This window comes from Ictalurus furcatus, chromosome 19, assembly GCF_023375685.1.
Source record: "Ictalurus furcatus strain D&B chromosome 19, Billie_1.0, whole genome shotgun sequence".
NCBI lineage: Eukaryota > Metazoa > Chordata > Actinopteri > Siluriformes > Ictaluridae > Ictalurus > Ictalurus furcatus.
The window spans coordinates 25,084,021-25,100,212 of record NC_071273.1 but is presented as its reverse complement, the minus strand read 5'-3'; the positions used below and the strand labels follow the sequence as shown (position 1 = coordinate 25,100,212).

The 16,192-nt window shown below is 44.6% G+C and overlaps 1 protein-coding gene across 7 annotated transcripts in view; it reads right to left on the bottom strand.

Annotated features, from left to right (window-relative positions):
- Positions 1-320: 320 nt before the first annotated feature.
- ppp1r12a (protein phosphatase 1, regulatory subunit 12A) overlaps positions 321-16,192 on the bottom strand; it is a 73,941-nt gene continuing 58,069 nt past the window's right edge. For 5 of the 7 annotated variants that reach the window (XM_053649816.1, XM_053649818.1, XM_053649819.1 and 2 more), the window contains 4 exons: positions 15,774-15,893; positions 11,707-11,754; positions 10,280-10,330; positions 321-738 (listed from right to left, as the gene is read on the bottom strand). In XM_053649816.1, coding sequence (XP_053505791.1) covers positions 652-738; positions 10,280-10,330; positions 11,707-11,754; positions 15,774-15,893 — 306 coding nt within the window. In that variant the 3' untranslated portion in view covers positions 321-651. The remainder of the gene's footprint in view (positions 739-10,279; positions 10,331-11,706; positions 11,755-15,773; positions 15,894-16,192) is intronic. The other 2 variants (XM_053649817.1, XM_053649823.1) reach the window with 1 other exon arrangement.

Here is a 16,192-nt window from a genome sequence, read left to right as displayed (position 1 = left end):
AGGCGTATTGCACATTCAGTGAAAGCTCAACATTCCACCAGAACTCACACAGAGGAGAGTGTGTGTGTGAGTGTGAGTGTGTGTGAGTGTGAGTGTGTGAGGAGGGGGGAGGAGGTGGGTTGGCGGGGGTTCAGGTTTCGTGCACCAACACTGCTGAATCCTGGGAAATCCGCTGCTGAGAAGCAGTACCACAGAGGGAGAATAAAGGGGGCGGGGCTTCTACATGAAAGGGAGGATAAAAGAGGGAAAAAGTGAGAGAGGGAGAAGGTGGGCGAGAGAGATACACTCAGTGTGCAGGAAGGAGAAGGAAAATAAAGGAAAATTTGTGGCACCAATAAACTGTTTTTCTTTATTTCCTTTTTTTTCTGTACAAACGAAGGCGTGTGGGTTAAAGCCGTCTCTCTGCCCTGTAAACTGCCGACGTGTGTGTGTGTGTGTGTGCGAGTGTGTGCGAGTGAGTGTGTGTGCGTGCGAGTGAGTGAGTGTACTGCAGCAGCCAGACCAAACATCAAGAAAAGAAGTGAGCCATTAGAGGACAAGTAGTGAGCGAGTGATAGAGAGATAGAGGAGGATGGATGTGTTTTGTTGTGTGTTTGCTGTAACAGGGCTCTCAGCCTGTAATACCCCACACTGAACACAGGGGGCACTGCTCTACTTAGAAAGTTTACTAATGACTCGGATCAGAGCGCCGTTCTCGTCCTTTAGCCTCTGGTTGTCTGCCTTCAAGTCGGGTAGCGTCTGAAAGACAAGAAAAAAGAAGAAGAGAAGTTAGAGACGTGAGCTGGTCAGTTGAGTGACGTTCAACACGTTTCTGTTAGAGAGCGCCGGTTCCACGTGTAGAACACGTTCCTCATTAACATCACTCATCAGTGTGCCCAACAAATCCTCTCCAGAGATGCACAAGCTTTCTTCCAGTTCTCCCTCTCTACTCTGTTCATCTTCTTTTCTTCACCCCGAGCCTATTTGTCCTTTCTCTACTTCCTTTTTCACCTTGACCTATTTTCCCCATCCCCTCTTTAGGTTTCTATTTCCATCCTCCTTTTCCCTTCTCTCTCTCTTTTCTTTGCTACTCATTTTTCCATTACTTTCCTTTCTCTCTTCCTCAATCATCCCATCTCTTAATTTCATTTCCTTCCTTCCCGTCCATACCTCCTTTTCCCCTTCATCCATTCCTCAATTCTTTTCTTTCCCCTCCATCCTTTTCCTTAATTCCTTTCTTTCCTCTTTTCCATTTCCTACATTCCCCCTCTTTCCCTCTATATTTCCTTCCCCACTTCATCTCATCCCTACTTACCTTCCCATCTTTTCATCCATACTTTTTTCCCTGTCTTCCCTTCCCCATTTTCTTTTCTTCTATACATCCTTCCTCAGTGTCTGTTCCCCCCTTTCGTTTCCTTAGTTCTTTCCTCCATTTCATTTTCCCCTTGCCTCCTTACTCTACCCCCTTTTTGCTTATTTCCCCTTTTCCATCACCTACTTCTTTCTGCCCCTCCTTCCTTTCCTCCTTCCCTTCCTAAGTCTGTACTTGTGTTAACTTCCTGTTTCCAAACTTGCACACTTCCTGTTTCCCTCTCTTTATGGTTTAATTTTGCTTCTTCACTCCTATACTTTTCTTTTTTTGGTTGTTCTGTCATAACCACTAAGTCTTTACTTTTTTATTTGTCTGGAAACAAACAGTGCACCGGGATGAGCTGTATTTGATCTGGCCGGGGAGTGGGAGGAGTCAGAGGTGCACACTGATGACAGCAGAGCGCAGTGATTGGTTAAACGATGTCGGATCTTGTTCCAGGAATGTGTTCTACTTAAAGAAATCATGCGTATCTGTGTTCCGTTACTGTTTACACCCTTGTCGACTCTGAAACAACTCTGCTTCCCTGTACAGGCTCGTATCGGCTCGCTAAGTGCTGAGCATGCTAGCTAACTGTGTGTAAACCTGTGTTCCAGGTTTGTTCATGATGGAGTGGCTGGCCGCTTTCCGTCCCAGGGAGTCCTCCATGTTACCTTCTGGCTCTCCCTTTTACTTATGGGGGTATAACTAGTCTTGCTGGAGTCCCTGCTTGCACTCATACAAAGTACATTGTCCTTAACTATTAAGGGACAATAAGCATACCAAATAATCTCTCTCTCTCTTTCTGTCAAGCTACACATGATACTCCTGAGATGCCAGTGATCCTGACCCCTTCTGCTCTCCGGACCTGCCTGATCCATCCTGATGTTCTACTTCTGTTTGTAGTTCTCATCAGTTGGAAGTCACATGCTGCTGCTGAGGATGTCCCCACATGGTGCAGCCTAAAGATCAGTGAGATTACTGAGGATGGTTCCACTTAAAAACCATAAAGATGGCTTTGGACCCAATTCATATGAACAGTTTTGCTATGATGGATTTAGGACTGCAATTGCCACAAACCATTTTACACTCGAGTCTCCATCAGTGAACAGTGGAGAAGTTCAACAAAACAGACTTAATATAGAAACTGTAATGAATTTCCCGGTGTACACAACTGCACTATTTGAGCATGTAGTATTAGCACATTTACAGAAGGGTGTATTTATTTATAATCGCACTATCCATTGTTACCCAGATGAGGACGGGATCCTTTTGAGTCCGGTTCCTCTCAAGGTTTCTTCCTCATATCATCTCGGAGTTTTTCCTCACCACGGTCGCCTCTGGCTGCTCATTAGGGATAAATTCATACATTTAACATCTATATCCTGAATATATATATTTCTGTAAAGCTGCTCTGGGACAATATCCACTATTAAAAGCGCTATACAAATAAAACTGAATTGAATTACTCCTGAACATGAGTTAAAATGGAGGAGGAAATTTAATTCAGAGAGAGGAAGTCGACAAGAGCAGGACGGTCACGTGATCCTGAACGCCTAAGCTACAGAATCCTCTCACGGCAGGCCAAAACTCCAAAACACCAGCCATGCGTTGGAGAATTAGCAAACAAATGCTAAAATTCTTCTCACACACACATACTTACTTATGGTAGTCCATTGTGTCCGATGATGACATTCCTCCTGATTAATGCTGTGCTCTCTGATGGCTATAGAGTCCAATCCATGACCTACAAATTTTATTGCATGTTGGACATGTGAAGTCTGGGTTAGTGGGTTATGTTTATTCATGTTTCTCTTCGACTCAATCTGCTCTATTCCTGTGTGGCAGAGCTGCTGCCAGATGGAACAACAATTAACAGCAGCTTCTTCCAGTCGCGAGGGGTCGATTTGACATTTCCTCAGTGATTTTTTAGCTGGTCTTTGTACCATTTATTCTGACCCCCGGTGGACCACTGGCCCAGAAGAAGTTGTCCATACAGAACTTGCCCTTGCAGGTGATCTGGAGGCAACCTAATAACATGCCCAAGCCAGCTCAGTTGGTGTTCAGTGACCGTGGCCTCCATGCTCTTGTAGTTTGTCCTCCCAAGCACTTTGGAATGTGGTACACGATCACAGCACGTGACCCCCAAGATTCGCTGTAGGCATCTTATATGAGTGCATTCTAGCATAATTTGGTGGTGCTGTATGTGTTCCAGGCTTCACAGCTGTATAGGACAGTAGTTATACAGATGGCTTTATAGATGGAAACTTTGGTGTGCAGATGAAGATGCTTGTTTTGAAAGACCTTTTGTCGGCATTTGCTGAAAGCTGCAGAGGCTTGTTTTATCCTGTTGTGGATTTCGTGGTGAAGACGGGCATAGTGGGTGGGGGACTGGACCTTCATTGGCCTATCACCGCAGTCTTGGTAATGTTGACTGACAAGCCCAGTCTGCTGTAGGCCTTCACGGCCATGGTAAGGATGGTTTGCAGTTCCTCTGGGAACAGGCAATCAGCAGCATACTGCAACTCAAGGGCCTGCACTGCTGAGGCCTTGGTGGTTGCCCGGAGCCTTCGGGCCCGGAGCCCTGGAGCCTTCGGAGCCATATTCAAATGGAGCCTTCGGAACCATTAAAAAGGTTTCCATCTAGTCTGAAGTCTATAGGGATTCCACTAATGTTTTTCAGCTGGTCATGAAGAAGCTTCGTGACACATAGGAGGATGTTGAAAAGCACCAGTGCCAACACGCACCCTCGTCTTACTCCAGTGTGTATATTAAAAGCAACCAATTTCTGTCCCCCTAGGTTCACATGAGCCATCATCCTGTCATGGAACCGTGACAGGATGTTCACAAATTTTCCAGGGCAGCCAAATTTGATCAGGAAGTCCCAGAGCAGCAATTGATTCACAGTGTAAAAAGCTTTGGAGAGAACAAAAATGCCATGAAAAGGTCCTGATGATGTTCACAACACTTTTCTTGTAGCTGTCTTATTGTGAAAATGATGTCCACAGTGTCTCCGGTTCTTCTCGTAACCACACTATAACTCTGGCAATAGATGTTCTGTTAGGTTCTCCACCAGCCTGCATAGCATGACTTTTGCCAGGACCTTGCAACAGCTAGCAGTGAAATGCCACGACTGTTGACACAGATGGATGTGTCACCCTTGTTTTTGTAAAGAGTGACAATCCCTCCATTGTTGAGGGATATTCTCCTGGTCCCAGACCTGCAGGGTCTATTGGTGAATTATCCTGGCACACAAGTAGCCACAACGTGTGAGAAGCTCTGCTGAGATACTGTCATCTGCCGGGGGACTTGTTATTTTTCATGGAGTTGATTGCTGCCAACACCTCTTGAAACGTTGGTGGGTGGTCAATGACTTGAATGGGTGGCCAATTAGGCAGCTCCTCCAGGATGGAGATCAGTTGGGGAGTACTGGTTGAGAAGTGCTTCAAAATGTTCAGTCCACCATACCAAAACCTTTTTTTGATCTTTTAAGACCATCAATCCATCCACAACTTTTAGAGGTGTGATTGAGCAGCTCCTAGGGCCACATATGGTCTTTATGGAGTTGTAGATATTGTGCATGTCTTTTCTATCAGCATATGATTGGATTTCTTGAGGTTTGTTTATCCACCATGTATTTGTAAAGTACATAAGGTTGTTTGTACCTCCTTGCTTGCTGTTTGCCACTGTTGCCGGAGGATAGTGGATGCAGGGCAGTTAAGAGTAGCCCTGTGTGCTCTGCACATGATTTCCAGCAGGGATATGATGGTATTGAAGTTCTCGTTGAACCGGTCCTGATGTTTTCTGGTTTTATAGCCTAAAGAGTCAACAGCAACTTTATATAGCACTGAGGTTCTGGAGGTCCATTTCTGATCCATGGTGTTATCAGAGCACAAGATGGTCTTAAACTCTGGTGCCTTCATACCTACAGAATGACGGAACATGTTCCTTGCTGGAGCTGACTTTAGTTTAGCACAGTTCAGCTGCTTTTTAGTGGATTTCCTGAGGCGCTGTGGGTGAGGGACTTTGATGTGGAGCTTGGTCATAATCAGGTGGTGATCCTTCCAGCATTCTGCACCACTCATGGCCCAGGCCAACAAGACATCACTGGTGTCAACACGACTTGTTATGACATAGTCAATCGGGTGCCAATGTTTTGATTGTGGGTGCATTCAAGATGTTTTGTATTTAGTCTTCTGCTGAAACAGTCCATTTGTAATGCTGAGGTCATGCTCTGCACAGTGTTAGCAACCTCAAGCCACTCGCATTGACCTGCTGGACCCGGTGTCTAGCCATTACTCCACGGCATAAATGGCTGTTTCTTCCCACACTACCCAGAATAAAAAATCTGTCATTCCTGTTGACACAGTGAAGGCTGTCATCTAACAGTTGATAGAAGCTATCCTTCACACTGTTGTCTGATGGTAGTGTGGGTGCTTATGCACTTAGAGTAGCATAGCTTGACTTTGCTAGGGGGATACGGAGGGTCATCAGCCTCTCACTTATTCCAGTTGGTGTTTCAGTAGAAGGCTGTTCCTGATTGCCAGTCCCACACCATGCTGATGTTGGCCACCAGGGGGGTAGCCTCTCTAGAAGAAGGTGTACCCACTTCCCTCTCCTTTCGGAGAACCCTCACGCAGGAGCCTTGCCTCGCTAAGAGCACGTTGTTGCACCTCAGTTCCTCAGCAATCAGCGTGGTCCTTCTATGAGGTCTACTGCAATCACTATCCTGGAGGGTCCTGACAGTCCATGTTGCCAGTTTGAAAGTGATCATCATCTTATTTTGACCACAAGATGGAATTCCCGGTAGGCACGATAACCTACCCAGGACATTGTAGAATGGACAATTTTAGGCCACCTTTTCTAGGCCCTTCCCCTATTGGAGTGAGCAGTTCGGTCCCTAAATAGGGCTGCTCAGTTGCACGGGGGTCTACGAAAGCAGCTGCCGGTCAACCCCAGCTGCTAGCGACCTTTACCCTGTGCCGCTGACATGCAGGGTTCTAAATTAGGAGCTCTCAGTCCATTCTCCCCTGCTCCTGTCGCTAGATGCCCCAGTGCCACCAGACTTCAACCAAATGTAAGGACAGATATTGTGCACCGTGGTCAGAGGTGGAGACCTACGCACAGAGTCTAAATTTTTTATTTATTTATTTATTTATTTTTTTAAGAGTGCCACAGGGGGTGTTCAGTCGCCAGTAGCTCTATCTTTGCGACGATGAGATAAATCTCAGTGGCAAGGGGGAAACAAAGGATGACCAGTCCCCCATCATGGCTGCAGGAGGCTGCTGGAGCTCCAGTCTGTCGAAGGACCACCTAATGTGTGCCACCGACACATGCTTTTCTCTCAGGGTGTGCTCCCCTAGCCTTTGTCTTAATAGACTTACCCACAAGGCAGCAGGGCAGTGGCTGGTCATAGACAACCTCTAGGGACCACTGCAGCTCCAAGATCCCCCACCGAAGTTATCCACAAAGCACCCAGTTACCGTGTGTGGCCACAGGGAGGCCTGGCAGGAGTCTTAGTGAAGGAGAGGCTATGTACTGGGAGGGGCAGATTTACGCAAAATGCTGCTTCCGTGTTCACCACAAGGGCTAGCCAGAGGCAGCAAGCTATAAGCAAGAGGTTACCAAGCAGGCGGGAAGCAAGCATGCAACTTCCCTCTAACTACGGCACTGCCGCAGTAGTTGCATCACCTGACCCTGCGGGCTAGGTCTCTCTCACACACACACACACATACACGCACAGTCTGAAGTACAAAGCATTAATCAGTTTAATTATGATAAGTATTTAGCTAGCAAAAACAATCAGGATTAAACAGAATGTGTATGATGTGCATCACTACACAGGGTAGATTGCTAGCAAACTTGACTAGCCACCAAGCATCAGACATAACGTCAGTAGCTGGCTAGCTAAGATAATCTTACTGTGGTTATGTAACTAGTATATGATTGACGGATCTTAAGCTCCACCCCTTGCTGACCCAGGGACAACAGGATGCAACACACACTTGTTAAACGACCATGATAATTAACACTACCACCTGACGATCACGCGGTTCTACAGTCCTCGGCTCTCGTCCAATCAGAAAACATGGCCAAGTTTCTGTTAGCGAGAATACTTTTGGATTTATTGGCGTGATCGTGTTTTATTCGTCCGGCTCTGTCCCGCAGTTACACACCTCGTTTATCTTACAGACAGGAAACATGGCAATAAAACAGTCCATAAAATCCACACACACACACACACACACACACTAAACACGAGTCCCACTGACCAAAAGTGAAACTAATAAACCGAGACATGAAATAAAGGCGGATAAATAAAGTCCACCTGTATAAATGAGGAAAGTGAATGAAGTAAGCTGTAGAAGTATAATTTCTTTTTAAATATATATTTTAAGAAAAAAATTAATTTAAAAGAAATAAAAACATAATCCTTAAGTAAAAAGTTATTCATACTTTTATATGCATATACTTATTTTATTAAAAATCTCTTTTCAAATGTTATAAAGAACTATGTAAAATCAGAATATAAAGAGAATATATACTAATATAAACATATTATAGAAAATATAATAATTTTATTAACTTTTAAGAAAAGAAAAAGAATTAAGATATTTCCATCTTAAACATTTTTTTGGGAATTTTGATAAAATGGTATAATATAATTGTATATTTTTGTTACAACTTTTATTAAAAATGTTTAATAAAAATTGAGGATGAAAATGAAAATATCTAAAACGACTATATTTTTAGTACTTTAGTACTTTTAGTATTTTAAAAGTAAAAGGAAAAATAGTGTTTTCGTAATAAATAGTAGGTTATGAAAAATGTCTTGCAATAAGACTTAAATGCGTGTGTGTGTGTGTGTGTGTGTGTGTGTGTGTGTGTGTGTGTGTGTGTGTGTGTGTGTGTGTATTAGGATGCATGAGTGCAGAAGCCATGCAGTCCAGTAAAACCTCAGGCAACAGAACCAGAACCGGGGAAGAAATAAAATAAAAATCATAGAATTATTAAGAGTAAAATATAAAGCTCTGAAATGAGTAAAGAGCTGAAAGGCAGATCAGTTCATGCAGGAAGCCAGTCAGTCCACACGGAGCTCCACGTCACACCAACACACTCCAAACCCAAATCTCTTCAACAGCACTCACATTTATTACTGAGAAACCCACAAATAAAAACACTCCTCAATTATCCACCTCCAATACACAACAATAAATACACAATACACACTAATAACACAACCGTAACACTACAGTCTCCTGCTTTCCACTCCATCACAATACACAGGTTTATAAAAGTTATAACTAATAATACAAATCTGCTTGTTGGATAAAATATTAATAAACACATTACTATAACGAACTCGTAATGTAATGTATAATGAAAAATAGGGAAAATATTCTTTCATTTCGTTTGTAATCATTTTAATTCTTTATATTATTATTATTATTATTATTATTATTATTACTCCATTTTCAGACAAAGATCTCACAATATCTCAAAAGAATAGTGTGATATAATTTATCACTATATCATCACATCTCGCCCAGCTCTTGGTCCCTTATAACCACTTAAAACATCACAAAGTGTATTGTGTATTCATGTTTTTGATTTTGAAAAAGAAATAAATTCATCTAAATATTTTTGACTCGGATTATTTGCGTCGTAACGGATTGCGAGACTGACATGCGAGAGATTTCTCAGTAATAACATCGCTGCGTCAAGAAATGCAGGGAAATTCTGAAAAGGGGCGGAGCGACAGCAGGCAGCACCTGCCTGTCTACAGGAGAGGGCGGAGCCAAAACGGAACGTGTAAAACGGAGTGGGCGGGGCTTATAGATCAGCAGCGGGCAGTTTGTAGAGAACGCGGGCCAAAGCTCTGTTCTCCGCCTGCAATCGCTCATTATACTGCCTCAGAGCCTGAACCTGCTTTATCTCCGGGAGGTTCTACACACACACACACACACACACACACACACACACACACACGATGGGGGGGGGGAGAGAGAGAGAGAGAGAGAGAGATGGAAAAGAGAGAGGCGAGTAGAGAAGGAGGAAAAGGGGGAAAAAAGAATGAGGAACAGGCGGAAAAGAGATTAAAGGAAAGAATAGTGGGGGAAAAACAGGAAAAGAAAGGGGGATGAGAGAGAGAGAGAGAGAACAGAAATTAGAGCAACAGAAACAAGTGGTTACAACATGAAAGGGGAAAGAACGTGAGATCAAAGTGTGATGTCTAACAGTGTAAAACACGTGTGGCTTTGGTTTAAACAAGTGTCATTACAGTCATAAACACACACACACACACACACACACACACACACAAATATTCCTGGTATTCTTCTTTTATTAAAAAAAGAAAGCTTTGTCTTGTGATGTTTTGGAAAAACAATACTTATGTTCAGAGAATTTACGAAGAAAAGCAAAAAAAAAAAAAAAAATCTTAAAGGACTAGTTCACAAAAGTCGTTTTTGTGTATTATGCAAATGAGCCGAATGTCGAGCGGACGGCAGTGCTTGGACCCCTAATAAATACAATTTACACAAAGCTAGCTAGCATTCGAAAATATAAACAAATTAATCTACACACCGGAGACCATCACCTCTCGCTCCTCTCTGTTTTTATACCTCTTTTCTTTATTTCTTATTTTTTCCTTTCTTTTGTCTATCCATCACCGAATTCAGGAACATCGCCCACGTTAAATACACGTCTAGCTGAGGTTACTGCCATTAATATAAGGAGAGTCTCATCATTTGTATTACAGTCGTACAGAAACACACACACACACACACACTCCAAAATAAAATCATATTAAATAGCTTCACTCAAGGAAGATAATCGTTTTTTAAAATGTTTCAGGTTTATACAGGTCACTCTCTCTCTCTCTCTCTCTGTGTGTGTGTGTGTGTGTGTGTGTGTGTGTGTGTGTGTGTGTGTGTGTGTAAATAAAAGTACCTTAAGCTCCTCCTCCATCTCAGAGATCTTTCTTTCTAGAGCTCGTCTTTCCTGCAAAAAAAAAAGGTAAAATAAAGTTATGAGGCATACACACATTAACACACAAATATGATAGACTACAGTACACTCACACATGGACGCTCACACAAACACACTCGCATGCAAGTACACTCATTCGTGCACACACTTGCATTTAAGTACATTTGCGCACACAAACACTCGCATGCAAGGACACTCGCGTTTAATTACACACACATACATACATACATACAATTGCATGTTAGTACACTTACACAAACACTCGCATGCAAGTACACTCACACAGAAAACACCTACACTTGCATGCAAGCTCACATATACTCACATGTAAGTACAAACACACTTGCATGTAATTACACATACGCAAACACTCCTGTAACTACACTCGCAAGTAAGCACACTCTTACACAAACACTCATGCAAGTACACTCGTGCACACACACACACACACGTTACAGTTGCATGAACAAAATGCACGTGTACTCGCACGCACATGTATGTATGTACACCCAGAGACACACAGTCGCATGCACATACGCACATTCACCCGCACACACGCCTACATACACTTGTAAACACATACACATGAATGCGCACACAGGTATGTACAATCGCATGCACTCACACACACACACACACACACGTATGCACGCGTAAAACACAGAGGTGAAAGTGAAACACAAGTTGCTGTGTGGAAACAAATCAAAGCCAAACTTCTGAAATAAACAGTGTTGTGTACAGACATACACACAATGAATAAACAACATGATACACACTGAGTGTCCAGTTTATTAGGTACATACCTCACCTAAACACTTAGAATGTACGATGGACCAAACCATCACTCCGCTAAATCTCGCAGCTAGCAGTCCTAATTGTGTTTACTGGATAAAATGCGCTAGCTAACTTACAGAACACGTACATTTCCACCACACTTTCTAAAACGTGATTCTCTCTCTCTCTCTCACGCGCACACACAGTGTTTAAGTGTAAAACAATCAAACACACAGTGATTAGTGTTTACTTGATCAGACACAGTGAATGCAAAACTTTACAATACACACACAGATGTAAAGGTGACCACTCAAACACACACGCATGTGTAACACAGGGCTTTTCGTGATTGGCTGACAGAGCTGGCACACGACCACCCCCCCCCCCCCCCCCCCGTTTTTTTTTTGGCAGTGACAGGCGTGTGGATCGGCCAATAGCAGAGCTGGATAAAGTTAATTTATATGGACGTTACCGAAAGCACCGAGCCGGTACTGAGACCTGGCAGCAACCTTCAGATATAAACCAGTGGAAGGAGTTAAGGGTCTCAAACACACACACACACACACACACACATTTTTGTGTTAAACAGAGTAATGTGTGTGTAAAGTGTTTACCCTTTTCTCCATCTCCAGCTGTGATCTATCAGCGAAGCGCTCCTGTCTCTGTAAACACACACACACAGAATTAACTCATCAGCAGTGTGTTATGGATGTTTTTGAAAGTGAGTTAAAAAACAAGTATAAGTGCATTCATTGGAATATAAGTGTTTATGTGAAAGCAGAGCAAATAAAATTAAAAAATAAACTTCTTTTTTTTTTTTACATTTTCAAACAATTTAATATTTTATTATTGTATATTATTTTTTTAAATACATTAGTCACATATACAAGCACAATGAACATCAGCGGCCGTACTGAACTGGAGATCAGGTGACCATGAGCCGTGTTCTGAAAGTGTTCAGTCAGGAAAAGCTTTTTAACCTGATATTTAATAATAGAAGGTTTTTAAAAAAATAAATATAAATTAAACAAAGTTAGAAATGAAAATTTTAAAAGTAATGGATAAACAGTGTCATTGAAAAGAAAAACTTTATAGTACAGTACACTTTAAAAAGTACAGTAGGTACTGCTTATTTTGTGACCAAAAAATTAAATAAAATATAATAAAAATTTAATAAATGATTTCTAAATATTTTCTCAGTAAATTTTATTTAACAATAAGTTATAAAAATGTATTTATTTTATAAACTTTTTTTTTTTAAAGAATAGCACATGAACAAAGTTTCATCATGAAAAGATCTATAATTTGCTAGTGTATTTACCTGTAACCCCCCTCCACCCTCTAAACCGCCCCTCCACCTATAACCCCCCCTCCACCTCTAACCCCCCTCCACCTCTAACCTGTAACCCCCCCTCACCTGTGGCCTAATCCCCTGTAACCTCCGCACCTGTAACCCCCCCATTCACCTGTAACCCTCTAACGCCCCTCACCTGTAAACCTCTAACCTGTAACCCCCCCCTCACCTGTAACCCCCCCATTCACCTGTAACCCTCTAACGCCCCTCACCTGTAACCCTCTAACCTGTAACCCCCTAACCCCCCCACCTGTAAACTTAAAACCCCCCTCACCTGTAAACCTCTAAACCCCTAACCCCCCTCACCTGTAAACCTCTAACCTGTAACCCCCCTTAAACTGTAAACCTCTAACCTGTAACACCCCCTCATCTCCAACCCTTTAACCCCTCTCATCTCTAACCCTTTAACCCCTCTCATCTGTAACCCTCTAACCCCCCCTCACCTGTAACCCTCTAACCCCCCCTCACCTGTAACCCTCTAACCCCCCTCACCTGTAACCCTCTAACCCCCCCTCACCTGTAACCCCCCTTCAACTGTAAACCTCTAACCAGTAACACCCCCTCATTTGTAACCCTTTAACCCCTCTCACCTGTAACCCTCTAATAACTCCCCCCCACCCGTAACCCTCTAACCCCCCTCACCTGTGACCCTCTAACCTGTAACGCCCCCTCACCTGTAACTCTCTAACCCCCCTCACCTGTAACCCTTTAACCCCCTCCAACTGTAATCCTCTAACTCACCTCACCTGTAATCCTCTAACCCCTCTCACCTGTAAACCTCTAACCTGTAACGCCCCCTCACCAGTAACCCTTTAACCCCCTCCAACTGTAATCCTCTAACCCCCTCACCTGTAACCCTCTAACCCCTCCTCACCTGTAAACCTCAACCCCCCCCCCCACCTGCAAACCTCTAACCCCCTCACCTGTAATCCTCTAACCCCTCTCACCTGTAAACCTCTAACCTGTAACCCCCTTACATGTAACCCTCTAACCCCTCTCACCTGTAAACCTCTAACGCCCCCACCTGTAAACCTCTAACCTGTAACCCCCTTACATGTAACCCTCTAACCTCCCTCACCTGTAACCCTCTAACCCCCTCACCTGTAACCCTCTAACCCCCTCACCTGTAACCCTCTAACCCCTCCTCACCTGTAAACCTCAACCCCCCCACCTGCAAACCTCTAACCTGTAACCCCCTCACCTGTAATCCTCTAACGCCCCCACCTGTAAACCTCTAACCCCCCTCACCTGTAACCCTCTAACCCCCCCACCAGTAAACCTCTAACCTGTAACCCCCTTACATGTAACCCTCTAACCTCCCTCACCTGTAACCCTCTAACCCCCTCACCTGTAACCCTCTAACCCCTCCTCACCTGTAAACCTTTAACCCCCCTCACCTGTAATCCTCTAACCCCTCTCACCTGTAAACCTCTAACGCCCCCTTATCTGTAACCCTCTAACCCCCTCACCTGTAACCCTCTAACCCCTCCTCACCTGTAAACCTCAACCCCCCCCACCTGTAAACCTCTAACCTGTAACCCCCTTACATGTAACTCTCTAACCCCCCTCACCTGTAACCCTCTAACCCCCCCACCTGTAACCCTCTAACCCCTCCTCACCTGTAAACCTCAACCCCCCCACCTGCAAACCTCTAACCCCCTCACCTGTAATCCTCTAACCCCTCTCACCTGTAAACCTCTAATGCCCCCTTATCTGTAACCCTCTAACCCCCTCACCTGTAATCCTCTAACGCCCCCCTCACCTGTAACCCTCTAACCCCCCCACCTGTAAACCTCTAACCTGTAACCCCCTCACCTGTAATCCTCTAACGCCCCCCTCACCTGTAACCTCTAACCCCCTCACCTGTAACCTCTAACCCCCTCACCTGTAACCCTCTAACCTGTAACCCTCTAACCCCCTAAGCTGTAACCCCCCCTTCAACTATAAACCTCTAACCTGTAACACCCCCTCATCTGTAACCCTCTAACCCCCCTCACTGTAAACCTCTAACCTATAACCCCCTTACATGTAACCCTCTAACCCCCCTCACCTGTAACCCTCTAACCCCCCCACCTGTAAACCTCTAACCTGTAACCCCCTTACATGTAACCCTCTAACCTCCCTCACCTGTAACCCTCTAACACCCCCTTACCTGTAACCCTCTAACCCCTCCTCACCTGTAACCCTCTAACCCCTCCTCACCTGTAAACCTCAACCCCCCCACCTGTAAACCTCTAACCTGTAACCCCCTCACCTGTAATCCTCTAACGCCCCCCTCACCTGTAACCCTCTAACCCCCCCACCTGTAAACCTCTAACCTGTAACCCCCTTACATGTAACCCTCTAACCTCCCTCACCTGTAACCTCTAACCCCCTCACCTGTAACCCTCTAACCCCCTAACCTGTAACCCCCCCTTCAACTATAAACCTCTAACCTGTAACACCCCCTCATCTGTAACCCTCTAACCCCTCTCACCTGTAACCCTCTAACCCCCCTAACCTGTAAACCTCTAACCTGTAACCCCCTTACATGTAACCCTCTAACCCCCCTCACCTGTAACCCTCTAACACCCTCTCACCTGTAACCCTCTAACCCCCCTCACCTGTAACCCCCCCTTCAACTATAAACCTCTAACCTGTAACACCCCCTCATCTGTAACCCTCTAACCCCTCTCACCTGTAACCCTCTAACCCCCCTCACCTGTAACCCCCCCTTCAACTATAAACCTCTAACCTGTAACACCCCCTCATCTGTAACCCTCTAACCCCTCTCACCTGTAACCCTCTAACCCCCTCACCTGTAACCCCCCCCTTCAACTATAAACCTCTAACCTGTAACACCCCCTCATCTGTAACCCTCTAACCCCTCTCACCTGTAATCCCCCTTCACTTGTAAACCTCTAACCTGTAATCACCCTTCACTTGTAAGCCCCCTTCACCTGTAACCCTCTAACCCCCCTCACCTGTAAACCTCTAACCTGCAACCACCCCCTTCACCTGTAACCCTCTAACCCCCCCTCACCTGTAAACCTCTAACCTGCAACCCCACCTTACCTTTAACCCTCTAACCTGTAACCCCCCCTTCACCTGTAACCCTCTAACCCACTCACCTGTAACCCTCTAACCAGCCTTCACCTGTAAACCTCTAACCTGTAATGCCCCCTCACCTGTAACCTTCTCACCTGTAAACTTTCCACCCCCTCACCTGTAACCTTCTCACCTGTAAACTTTCCACCCCCTCACCTGTAGCCTAAGCACCTGTAACCCTCTCAGCTGTACCCCATCAGCTGTACCCTTTCCACCCCCCCTCACCCGTGAACCTCTCACCTGTAATCCCCTCACCTGTGTGGCCTTCTCCAGCTGCCGCTTCAGATCATCCAACTCAAGATGTGTGTCACGTAACTGAGACTTGAGCTTCTCATTTTCAGCTTGTATCTGTTCATAAAGCTACACACACACACACACACACACACACACACATCAAACAAATAGAAACACATCCTTTCCTGGGAAGCTCAGTTCAGTTGCCTCTGGAACAGTGTTGCTAGCATGATACTGATACTACATGATACTATCTGGGGTGTGTGTGAGTGAGAGAGAGTGTGTGTCTGATTGAGGATATCCTGCATCCACACCCTTCCGGTCTATTTATGTCGCCATAAATTGTACACTAGAACTCTTTTCCTCTGATTTCTTCGCTAAAGCGAAACACATTCCCGTTCTACACTGAAAACCTTTCCTGAACT